Raw genomic sequence first — 12,802 nt, 5'->3', positions numbered from 1 at the left:
GTCTTTCCCTACCTCCCCCCCCCCCCCCCCCTCGCCCTCCATCCTGAACCTCCTCCACTAGATATGCTGCCTCGGCAGAAACCATACTTGAAGTACCTTAGGCAACATGCAAGATTTGGTTGAATTTGCTTTAGTATTTTTTGTTTGTTTCTGAAGCATATATAGAAACAAACAACGAAATAAATACTGTATATAAACAAAGAGCACACACCCAACCTGTCCACCAAATTTCATCCAAATCCGTCCACAACTTTTTGAGGTTTCCTGTTCACAAATAGACAGACAGACAAAGACAGGGGTGAAAACATAACCTCCATCCACCTTTGGTGGCGGAGGTAACAATCAATAGCAATCAGAGATTGCAGACCCTCACCAGGACATGTTTTGTGTAGTGTATTTTGTGTGGCAAATTAATGGAAGGTGCACTGAATTAAAGGTGTTTGATTGCAAATGAAAGTTCTATATGGTCGAGTTGTAAATGTGTAAAAGCCAAAGGTCTAAAAGTTGTAAAGGTAAAATGGTCTGAAGGTCTTAAAGTTCAAAGGTGGAGTGGTCACAAAAGGTGTAAATGGATCTAAAAGGTCGAAATAGTCTAAAGGGTCCAAAGGGTGTAATTTAAGGTTCAAAGGGTCAGAATTGTCTAATGGGGTCTAAAGGGTCCTAAAATGTATTAAAATGGTATAAAGGTCAATGGCGCCTACTGGGTATTAAAATGTCTGAAAGGTGTGAAGGTCGAAAGGTCTAAAGGGTGGAAAGGAGTACAAGGGTCTTCAGGGTTCTGAAGGATCTAAGAGAATCTAAAGGGCTGAAGAGGTCTAAGGGTTCTAAAGGTTGTGACAGGAACTATGGGGTATACAAGGTCATGTGATTCTAAAGTATCTTCGGGTTCTTAATGGTCTAAACGGTCTTAGGGGTCTAAAGTGTCTTAGGGGTCTTAAAGGGTGTTAGGTGTCTAAAAGATCCTAGGGGTCTTATGGGGTCTGAAGTGTCTTTGGGGTCTTTAAGAGTGTTTGGGGTCTTAAAGTGTGTTAGGGTTCTCAAGGATCTTAGGGGGTCTTAAATGGTCTTCAGGTTATAAAGGGTCTAAAGGATCTTCAGTGTTTCAAAGGGTCTTAGTTTTCTAAAGGCTCTAAAGAGATTTGGGGTCAAAAGGGGTCTTAGCGGTCTTTGTGATCTTTCGGGTCTTTGTGGTCTTAATGGGTTGTAAGGGGTTTTAGGGTGTCTTAAAAGGTCTTAGAGTTCTTAAGGGTCGAATGTAATTCATACACATACTCACGATCTGTGCGGACAAACAAACAGACCCAAATGCAATACCCTCTCCTCTGGCAAGGGTAACTAAAGAGTTCATAGAACATGATACCCCACGCAGTGTTCCTACAGTTTTACTTCAATTTTAATTTTAAAAATGATTTTAAAGATCGTTAAATAAAAATCCAAAAGTTTAGTGATATTGAAGTATTGCAAACAGTCCCAAACAGCACCCTTATACACCACCCCATTGCTCCTTTATTAAAATTGAAGTACAGCAAAACTGGAGGTTATTGGAAGTATGCGGAAAGTGATTTGTGTTATACAGTGTTCAAATATATAATTCAATTTAAATAAATGTTTGAAGGCGGAGAAATAAAAAATTATGGCTTTTACCACCAGTTTACTCAGCATCTATTGCACCACCCTATCTAACACGCAACATTAGCTATTTGTGCATGGTATTTACGTCCCTTATAAAGCACTTGGGGACAGTACATTCCCTGTTTGGAATGATTTTCAATTTTGTTTGACTGTCAGACAGACAGTATAAAAGTATTATCTCACTCCTCTTTGCGCATGTGTGGTGGAGTTGAATTCTAAGCTAAGATACGTTGAAACGACAAACTTGTCTTTTTATTAATGTCCTGAATTGTTCCAATACCAATAAACTAACAATACCAATAAACTAATAAACTAATTATTTTGGAACAAATAAAATTGTTTCAAAATAAAGTACAAGGTACCAATAAATATAACCCTGAAATAAATTGTTATAAAAGGGGGAAAATTTGCAATTTGAGGAATTGCTTTGAGGTGCTGCTGGTGGGAATTGTAGATCCAAATATAAAGCAGGGAAAAAACAAGTTAAGGTCCAAAAAAATTCACAAAAAACTAAATTTATTTTGGTGTATAGGTCAATGATTGAAATACAATCTTATACAAAGTATGGAGAGTAATTTGTTTGACAGCAAATTGATAAGCTGATCCACAGTGAAAGACCTCACTCATTGAATGAGACAACAGGGAAGGCCAAAAGTAAGGATAAAAATACATTTTACACCAAAGTCATACACAGTGACGATTTAAGTCGAATGAGAATCCAAGAAGAGAATTGTGAGAATAAAGTGAACAAAACATGGGAAAAAAAAACCGTCAATGAAAGCACGGCGTTGAAATCGAGGAAAGATGAATTACCCTCTTGAAGCACGTTATAGATGGAGAAGGTTTGTTGAGGAAGGGTAAATGTGGGCCTGCTACCGGTATATATCAAAACAAGGAATACCGCAAATATAAGCTTGTATTTTAGAAATTAATGAAACACTAACTTTTTGCTGAAAAAGCTCGGATTACTCATGCTCCATCATCTCCCAGTACTACCCTCCTCCATTTTTAAGGATGCTCTTCGTAACAAGTGAGCTTCCCTCTTGTAAAGTATATGTGGAAACTTTACACCACATCTGCAACTCGCTTCATTGTATTCAAGGTATCATCCTCAAATATTGTGTTCCTGAACTGGCTCGTCATCTTTCGTTGTTCTGCAGAAGGTCTTTCACAGAAGGTCACCTAGTCCCATCATTTTAGAAGCGGGCTAATACCATCTCAATACACAAGTTGACAAAACGAATCCTTTGAAATACGAACTGGATACTCTTCAGCTCCTCATCAGCAATGTGATATAATCCATATGAGCAACAAATAAAAATTTGAGCTCTTTTATAAATGTATATTTACAGATCATCAGTTCGACTAATGTCCTTGCCCCTCTACCACACAATAAATGGTCCTTTTTTTGAATTAAAGAATACATGGACACATTGCATTTAAAGCAGGAGCTCAGGGCAGTCTCACTAAACCTTTTTGTGTATCTGACATCATATGGCATCCATTCCCATCCAACCCTGCAGACTAAATTATCTGCAAATGTCATCCAAGATCTCTCCTCCACTGGCTAGAAGAGTCCCTCCTTGAATGTAAGCAACATGGTGCTCTGGATATTATTTTATTTATTATCTGCTGGATTATCATTTGAGGCTAGTGTCCTACATGGCACTTTTCCAATGCTATTTCTTGTTTACACCAATGACATTTCTGTCAATCTGGGGAATCCTCTGTACTATTTTGCAGTCAATTTCCCCTTGTGCCAGACAATTATTCACTCTAGGGATGGGCAAGCTGCAGCTACATCCCTGTATGCAGATCTGGAGAAGATATAAATCTTGTCGGTCATCTGGAATTTGATATTCGCTGCTAGAAAAGCACACATTATCAGCTTGTCTTTACACAATACCACTTGTTAAATCCTCCAATTAATTTGGGTGGTCAATCATTGGCAGACGCGCCATTCTTGGAACTCTTTAGCGTAACGATAAGCTGAGACATGTGTTGGGCTGACCATATCTTCAAGCTGGCCTGCAGGACTGGGCAGCACTTTGCAAGGTCTTTCCTTGACCATCCTCTGGTATTAATGGTGTACAAGCATAATTTGCATTGCCATGAAGGATGGCTCTCATCTGCAGGCTGATGCTGTGGCACACCATCCTGCACCCCTGGTGGCTGTGGAATCTCTGACGATGTAGACAGCAGGTTGAGGTGAAAGGTCTGCTTTTCTCACACTGCTGGCAGATGGTGGCTTCATCCTCCTGTACCACATCACATGTGGTCTTTTCACCATTTCCTCTCAGTGTTTTGTCCTTCTCCGAGCTTCTCCTGGTTGCACATATTCCTCCAGCAACTCATATATTGTTACGCTTCACAAATCTAGGCTTACTGCTCACCTCCTCTCCTATGCCGGCTCTTTTCTCGACTGTGGAATTACCTTCCTGGGTCAGCACTGTGCTGCTCTTCACCCAAATCCCTTATGAGGGTGACCACATCGCCACATTTCTTGTCCTCTCTGATCTCCACTCAATACCTGTTCTAATCTCTTTGAGTTTTCCTTCCACACCAACCTTCCCATCACTCCCCTTGTTGTATATCTCTGATCTGAACTATGTGATATCTCTTTGTCCCATCTGTTTATTCTCATGAGTTGTTTGATCCTTGTTGTTTGCCTCTTGTCCACCTATTTCCTTCTTCCCTAATTGTTAATACTAGGGCATGCCCGTACTATATATAAGCTAGGACGTGCCCGTACGTGGGTGCCCGTTCCTTGCCAAAAAAAAAAAAAAAAAAAATTTGTGTAGGGGTGTGTGTGTGTAAACATCCTAGGGCGTGCCCGTACGTGGGTGCAAAAAAACATGCGTGCAAACAACAACAACAAAAAAAAACTTTGAAACCACGTGGCAGTAACGACCACAGAACCCCCCCCCCTCTATTTACATGAATGGTTTGGTCCATTCGCAACGACCACAGAACCCCCCCCTCTATTTACATGCAATGGTTTGGTCCAAAGCGAACGGTTTGGTCCATTCGATGTGATTCGATGATTCGATGTGAATGGTTTAGTCCATTCGCAACGACCACAGAACCCCCCCCCCCTCTATTTACATGAATGGTTTGGTCCATTCGCAAAGCCAAAGCGAACGACCACAGAACCCCCCCCCCTCTATTTACATGAATGGTTTGGTCCATTCGCAAAGCCAAAGCGAACGACCACAGAACCCCCCCCCCCCCTCTATTTACATGAATGGTTTGGTCCATTCGCAACGCCAAAGCGAACGGCGAACGGCTAAATCGCCATAGCTCGGTAAGTACTTGTCCGATTAATTTCAAACCTTGAAAAGGCACATCCTCGGGTCCCCAGCAATATACCTGGCAAGTTTCAAGTATATCGGACCGGTAGTTGTCGAGAAACAGCGGTCACAGACAAACAAACAAACGTACAAACGTACAAACGTACAAACGTACAAACAAACAGAGATTACTGGAATTATAGATAGATACAGTCACGTGTAAAAGTAAGTACATCCCATGTAAAGTGTTGACTTTTTCAACATATTTCAACATACAGCTATTTGATCTTCATTTCAACAATATTGATAGATAAAGGTGATATAATATAACAAATATCATGAAACATTTACATTTTGTAGTCCATTGTATAATTTAAATAAACATTTATGCAAATTTCGCATGTGGAAAAAGTAAGTACACCCCTACATTTATCACTACTTCAAATACCTAAAATTAGAATCAGGTGCACCAGCTCAGGTGCAAAAATGATTAGAACATCGTTGGAGAGGATCTTGGAGGAACCTGTCTTATTTAAACCTCAGACATTTAGTTTGGTTTGCTCTTTGTTGTTGAAGTGTGCGGCGTCACCATGCCTGGATCAAAAGAGCTCTCTGAGGCCTTCAGAAAGAAGGTTATAGATGCCTACGAGTCTGGGAAGGGATTTAAAAAGATCTCCAAACAATTTGATATCAATTATTCGACTGTCCAGAAGATCATCCACAAGTGGAGAAGATTCCAAACAACTGCCAACTTGTTCAGGCCAGGCCGCCCCAGCAAGTTCAGCCCGAGAGCAGACCGCAAGATGCTGAAAGAAGTCTCTAAGAACCCCCAGAATGTCATCACGGGACCTACAGGTAGCTCTTGCCACTATTGATGCCAAAGTGCACGAGTCTATAATTAGAAAGAGGCTGCACAAATTTGATCTACATGGGAGGTGTGCCAGGAGGAAACCTTTGCTGTCCAGAAAGAACATCAGAGCAAGACGAAAGTTTGCCAATGAACACCTAGGCAAAGACCAGCACTTCTGGAACAATGTGCTCTGGACCAATGAGTCAAAGGTCGAGCTATTTGGCCACAGTACCAGAAGACATATTTGGTGAAAACCAAAGACAGCATTTGACCACAATAACCTGATACCAACTGTAAAGCATGATGGTGGGAATATTATGGTTTGGGGCAGTTTTTCTGCATCAGGGCCTGGGCAGCTCACCATCATCGAATCCACTATGAATTCTTCATTGTACCAGAGGGTGCTTGAGGATAATGTGAGGCCATCTGTCGGAAAGTTGAAGCTCAACCGAAGGTGGACCTTGCAACATGACAATGACCTTAAACGTACCAGTAAATCCACCAAGGAATGGCTGAAAAGAAAGAAATGGAGGGTTCTGGAATGGCCAAGTCAAAGCCCGGATCTAAATCCCATCGAGATGTTGTGGGGGGATTTGAAACGAGCTGTGCATGCAAGAAACCCCTCAAACATCGCACAGCTGAAATAATTCTGCATGGAGGAGTGGGCAAAAATTTCGCCTAGTCGATGTCAGAGACTGGTAGACAGTTATAAGAAACGCCTACTTGGGGTTGTTTCTGCCAAAGGGGGCAATACCACCTATAAGAGCCAAGGGTGTACTTACTTTTTCCACATGCTAAATTTGCATTTATGTTTATTTAAATTATACAATGGACTACAAAATGTAAATGTTTCATGATATTTGTTATATTATATCACCTTTATCTATCAATATTGTTGAAATGAAGATCAAATAGCTGTATGTTGAAATATGTTGAAAAAGTCGAAACTTTACATGGTCGAAACTTACTTACTTTTTCACGTGACTGTATTAACCTCTCATTTTTTGTTATAATCTCTTCCATAAGCCTCAGACTTTGTATTAATGTTTTTACGGCGTAGCCCGTAGGGCAAAGCTGTCTAGACTAGTTTGTATGTATGTATGTATGTATGTATGTCGCTGACAAATGTACACCAATCTGAGCTGAGGATCTCGTCACATGACAGGGGTGATGTGATATGATTACATCTGTGATGTCATTACGGCACATGACAGCTGACTCCACACACTGCCATTTTGATTTCTATGTCGTTCAGGCCGAACATATCGTCGAACCTGCCATATATCACAATCGCCATGCTCTACCTTGACGATTTTCATTCAGTGTGAAACACAAACAAACCAATTGTTAAAATGACAAACAAATATCGAAAGCATCGGCGTTTCGGGTCTTCCAACAACACGGCATGTATAGGCCTTAGGCTTAATGCCCTCATGCCTCACCTTCAGGCCGCTACAGACAAATGAGCCCAGGTTTCTTAATACAGTAGTATCGTTTTGGTAATAATCTTACTAGAATTTATCAAACGTCCGTCTGTCCGTTCGCAGGTACCGCAAAAACGGCTGATCCGATCGCAACTATATTTTGGGTGGGTAATCCTGGGACCTCCTGGAGTAAAATAGGCTATATTGTTTTTCCAAGTTTTCCAATTTTCCAATTTTTCCAAACACAATGGAATAATATTTACCGATATGAACAGTGATGTGGCTTTTATTGAAATTCTACAAATACTGTTTCGATTTTGATGAGAATTATGAACCTACCGCGAATGCGGAAGTGGACAGATGACGGCAATGCGCGGGTTTGATAATATCCCAATACAACCGTCATTCAATCGTAATATTAAAGTTAAACGTTTTGTTAAAGCATCAATTGATGATTGGAATTGAGTGAATACAATTACGATTTTGAATTCGTAATTGTGTTCACCCAACCGTAAAGAACTTCACATCAGGATTTAAATATTTGTTTATGTCACGAATGTTTTTAAAAGTTTATTTTTTATATTAATGTTATTTCATTTGTGATTGGAGTTATGCTGTTTGGAATAAAAAAAAGAGATATCGAGTTCAAGTGAATGACGAAATGCCGTGATGGTTTCTACTTTCTAAACGTGAATTCGCAGATCGCCATATGCAGATTCGCCATTGACTGGGTATGGACCAAACGTACCCGTTTGTTTGCGAACGGGTACGTTTTTCATGTAAGTCCTTCACGAACTTGCTGTCCATGTCTGACGTGCGACTAAAGGTGCTACAGGAATGTGGAATTTATTGGTTTCATGTTTTAGCATTCGCCGTTTCTGCATTGTCTGTTCGCTTCTGGCCTCCCATCCGTGCGTAGCACGGGTACCTCACTAGTAAGTATAATAATAACGTTAATAATGTTAATAATAATAATATAGTAAATATAATTGTAACACTGCAATCCCTTTGTTGTGACTGCAAAAATTACTGGATTGAAGTGGTGTATGGTTCATGGATGACTCAATGAGAAGCGTTGTAATAATTATCATGGGAGTAAGGAATTAACCTCGGTTTTTTAACACAGTGACATTGTCTTTGTAATAATAATAATGTTAATCATAATAATATAGTAAATATAATTGTAACACTGTAATCCCTTTGTCGTAAATGAAAAGTTACTGGATTGAAGTGGTGTATGGTTGGTTCATTGTTGACTCGAAACATACAGAATAAACCAATGTCTCAATGCAATCTCTTCTCTTCCATGGTGACAGACAGCTTAGACCTTAGAGACTTAGAGTACTTTAAAATAATTTAATACTTACATTATTTGCTAACTGGTATCTCCACCCAGGTCATACTATCCTCTTCAACTAAAGTATCAAACAAGCCCGGCTATGCCAATGTTAGACTTTCGTTCTTGTTTTCTTAATGATTGTAATGCATGAGACACTCTGTACAATTTGCAGTCTGTTTCATCCTGTGTCAGACAGAAATGTATCACCTGCCCTTTAAGGGACGGGAGAGAAGAAAGTGACAGAATGGACTTCAGGAGGTGGTTCTTTAGATGAGAGAAATGGGGAGCAAAGGAGTGGAGGTGAACAGTATGCTGGAAATTTAGACTTTGAAAGTTAATGTAACGAGTCATTTGAAGTCTTCAAGCTTCAATCCTAGTGATAAATTTAGTCAGTTTGAATTGCTAACTTAAATCGTACAAACTTTCAAACTTTGATTTTACATTTTATAAAAGTAAGTGAGGATAAAAAAATAGCATATATGACGGGGGCTAACGAATACCTGTCTGGTTTGACAACGGGTGTGGGAAGGACAGAAGTTAGTCGCCAGCCCAACTCTGCCAGTGTGTGAAGCAAGGGAATGTAGTCCGTCTTTATCTGGCAACCCTGTTGGTAGATGAAAGATGGGGGGTGGGGGGGGGGGGGTGGGGAGGGGGGAAGGGAGAGGGGGGAGAGGGGGGGAAACAATGCATGACAAACTAACATTGTATTTACAACTAAATTACATGATATTTGCTGATTGATATTTTAATTACCTCCTCTACCGAAGGTGGATGGAGGTTATCTTTTCACCCCTGTCTGTCTGTTTGTCCGTTTGTCTGTCTGTCCGTTTGTGAACAAAATATCTCAAAAAGTTGTGGACCAATTCGGACGAAATTTGGCAGAGATGTAGTGTATGTGACAAGGACGAAATGATTAGATTTTGGTGAAGATCCGGGTTCTGATCCGGCTACAAGCATTTTAAAAAGTGATTCTCCACCATTGGGAGATCGGGCCAAAAACGATACAGAGCAGGATATCTCAAAAAGTTGTGGATGGATTTGGACGAAACTTGTTGGACCGGTTGGGAGTCTGACAAGGAAGAATCGATTCAATTCTGGTCAATATCCAGATCCGGATCCAGCCAGTAGAAATTTTAAAGTGATTCTTCACCATTGAGTGATATGGTGGCCACCCAGGCAGAGGTATGCTCTCAACTGAGTGCCGTTCTAGTTTTATATTTTCATCATAAAGAAAATGCATTCAGTCAAATACCTATCAAAACTTCCCTTTCCCGACAATCTTTGGTTTGTAGCGGTTACCGGAAGCATACACAATCACCTTGCACCGGCCGATGACGCAACCGGCGAGCGGTTACTTGTCCGGACTCGCCCGGGCGTGTCCGGACTTGCCCTTCCCGGGCGAACGCTTGACTTGCATACCACGCCCCGTTGAGAGGCGTGGCTTACCTATTTGCATACCACGCCCCGCCTGAGAGGCGTGGCTTTTGTGTGTTGAACGGGACTTATAAATTGCCGCCCGTTCGATCGGTTGATTCAGTGCTTTTGAGTTCTTTCGTGTTGAGCTTAAATAAATAGCTCAGTGAAACTTCGTTCCTGGTGTCGTCCATTTTGTCCGGCTTTATCGTGCGAGCACAGCTCCCACAATTGGTGACCCCTTTTCGAGAACACAGCGATGGAGTCATCTGTAGCTTTGAAGCTCCCTGGCTTCTGGGAGTCACACGCGGCCGTCTGGTTCACCCAGGCAGATTCTCTCTTCGCCCTGCGGAACATTACAGAGGACACGACGCGCTACCACCATGTGGTCTCCGCGCTCAATGCCTCCACCGCTGCCCGGGTCCTGACCTTCCTACAGAACCCGCCGAACGCCGACAAATACGGCGCGCTCAAAGGCCTACTCCTCGGTGCATTTGGACTCACGGAGACCGAACGCGCGCGACAACTACTCGACCTCCCGGAGCTGGGCGAGGCCCGTCCATCCGAATGCATGGACCACATGCTTGCTCTTCTCGGTGACCACAGCCCGGACTTCCTTTTCCACGAGCTGTTCCTCCGGCGGCTACCCGGGCAGGTACGGTTAGCTTTGGCTAACTTGCCCATCACGGACCCTCGCGCCCTGGCCAAGGAGGCCGATAAATTTTTCTCGGCCAGGCGACACATCGGAGCGGCCGCCTGGAACGCTGGGCCGACCGAGGCAATGCCCGCGCCACGACCGGCGCCACCACCGGCCGAGTCAGCGCCACTGGCGGCAGTGGCCGCCGCGATGCCCCATCGACCAAACCCGACGCGACCGCCGGAGCCTCCACCAGAGCAGACCATGTGCTATTACCACGCCAGGTTCGGGCAGAAGGCCAGAACGTGCCGCCCACTGTGCACTTTCGGCAGGTCAGGAAACGACCAGGCCGGCGTTCGCTGCCTGCCATGAGCGTCGACAATTCAGGCAGCCTTCTGTTTATTAAGGACACAGCGTCTGGGCGGCGTTTTTTGTGCGACACCGGCGCTCAGCTGAGCGTGATACCCACCCCGGTGGAGGACAAACAGGCCGCGCTTTGCGGCCCCGCCTTGGTCGCCGCAAACGGCTCCTCCATCCGCACCTTCGGTTCGCGCAGCATCGCATTCTGGTTCGGGGGCCAGCGCTTCAGGTGGGACTTCATCATGGCGAATGTGCCCACGGCCTTGCTGGGTGCAGATTTTCTTTGCGCGCATGGGCTTTTGGTCGACGTCAAATGGCGTCGGCTCATCAACGCGGAGACCTCCAGCTCGCTCGCTTGCTCATTGAGCGGCTCTGCTCCGACCAAGCTAGCCTGCGCGCTCCCGGCCGCGGACGATTTCACCCGCCTACTCGCCGAGTTTCCCGACCTCACGCAGCTGAAGTTTTCGGCCGTCGCCGTCAAGCACGGCGTCGAACACCACATCCCAACCACAGGTCCACCGGTCTACGCCAGGGCTCGTCACCTCGACCCGGCCAAACTCGCCATGGCGAAGGCGGAATTCGACGCGCTGGAGCGATTGGGCATTGTGCAGCGCTCGAATAGCGCGTGGGCCTCGCCCCTGCACATCGTGCCCAAACCGGGTGGCGGATGGCGACCATGCGGCGATTACCGCCGCCTCAACGATGCCACCACCCCCGACCGGTACCTGATACCACATATACAGGACTTTTCCGCCCGTTTGTCAGGGCGGTGATCTTTTCCAAGGTCGACCTCATTCGGAGCTACCACCAGGTACCCGTCCAGCCAGCCGACGTGCCAAAGACGGCGGTAATTACACCTTTTGGCCTCTTCGAGTTCCTTCGCATGCCGTTCGGCCTTAAGAACGCGGTCCAGGCCTTCCAGCGGCTGATGCACAGCGTGCTGCACGACGTCACCTTTCTTTTCGTCTACCTGGATGACATTCTCGTTGCCAGCACTTCCCGGGCGGAGCACCTCATCCACCTGCGCACGCTTTTTGAGCGCCTCGGCCAGCGCGGCCTCATCATCAACCCGGCGAAATGCCAGTTTGGCGTAACGGCCGTCGAATTCCTGGGGCACCGCATCACGAAGCGCGGGGCCGTTCCGCTGCCGACCAAGGTGGAGGCAGTCAAAAGTTTCCCGCGCCCCCGCTCCATCAAGGCCCTGCAGGATTTTTTGGGGATGGTAAATTTCTACCACCGGTTCGTGCCTCGCGCCGCCCAACTCATGCGCCCCCTGTACGAAGCCCTCCGGGGCAAGCCGGCCAAGCACGACGTCGCCTGGACCAAAGAGATGGACGAGGCATTCACGGGCGCTAAGCTGGCCCTCGCCAACGCGACCATGCTGGCGCACCCAGTGCTCGACGCACCCATCGCCCTCACCACGGACGCTTCCGACAACGCGGTGGGCGCCGTGCATGAACAGTGGGTGAATGGGGCTTGGCAACCGCTGGCCTTCTTCAGCTGGCAGCTTCGCCCTAACGAGCGCAAGTATAGCGCTTTTGACCGCGAGCTCCTCGGCCTTTACCTGGCCGTTCACCACTTCCGCCATCTTTTAGAGGGCTGCCCGTTCACGGCGTTTGTGGACCACAAACCCCTGGTCTTCGCCATGGCCAAGGTTACGGAGCCGTGGTCGGCCCGCCAGCAGCACCAGCTCTTCGCCGTGTCCGAATTTATGACGGACATCCGGCACGTCGCGGGCAAGGACAACGCTGTGGCCGATTGCCTCTCCCGGTCCGGCGCGAATGCCGTCCACCTGGGTGTGGATTTCGCCCGCATGGTGGCCGACCAGACCGCCAACCCCATGGTGCAAGCCCTCCG

At 45.4% G+C, this 12,802-nt stretch overlaps 1 protein-coding gene across 2 annotated transcripts in view; it reads right to left on the bottom strand.

Annotated features, from left to right (window-relative positions):
• The window catches only part of RFTN2 (raftlin family member 2), a 187,127-nt gene that overhangs the window by 7,018 nt on the left and 167,307 nt on the right, over window positions 1-12,802 (bottom strand). For both annotated transcript variants that reach the window (XM_068100423.2, XM_078769512.1), the window contains one exon: window positions 9,036-9,139. In XM_068100423.2, coding sequence (XP_067956524.1) covers window positions 9,036-9,139 — 104 coding nt within the window. The remainder of the gene's footprint in view (window positions 1-9,035; window positions 9,140-12,802) is intronic.

The sequence above is a fragment of the Myxine glutinosa genome, chromosome 1, assembly GCF_964187855.1.
Source record: "Myxine glutinosa chromosome 1, kmMyxGlut1.1, whole genome shotgun sequence".
NCBI lineage: Eukaryota > Metazoa > Chordata > Myxini > Myxiniformes > Myxinidae > Myxine > Myxine glutinosa.
Note: the sequence above shows the minus strand (reverse complement) of the source record. Positions and strands in the feature narration are given on the sequence as shown.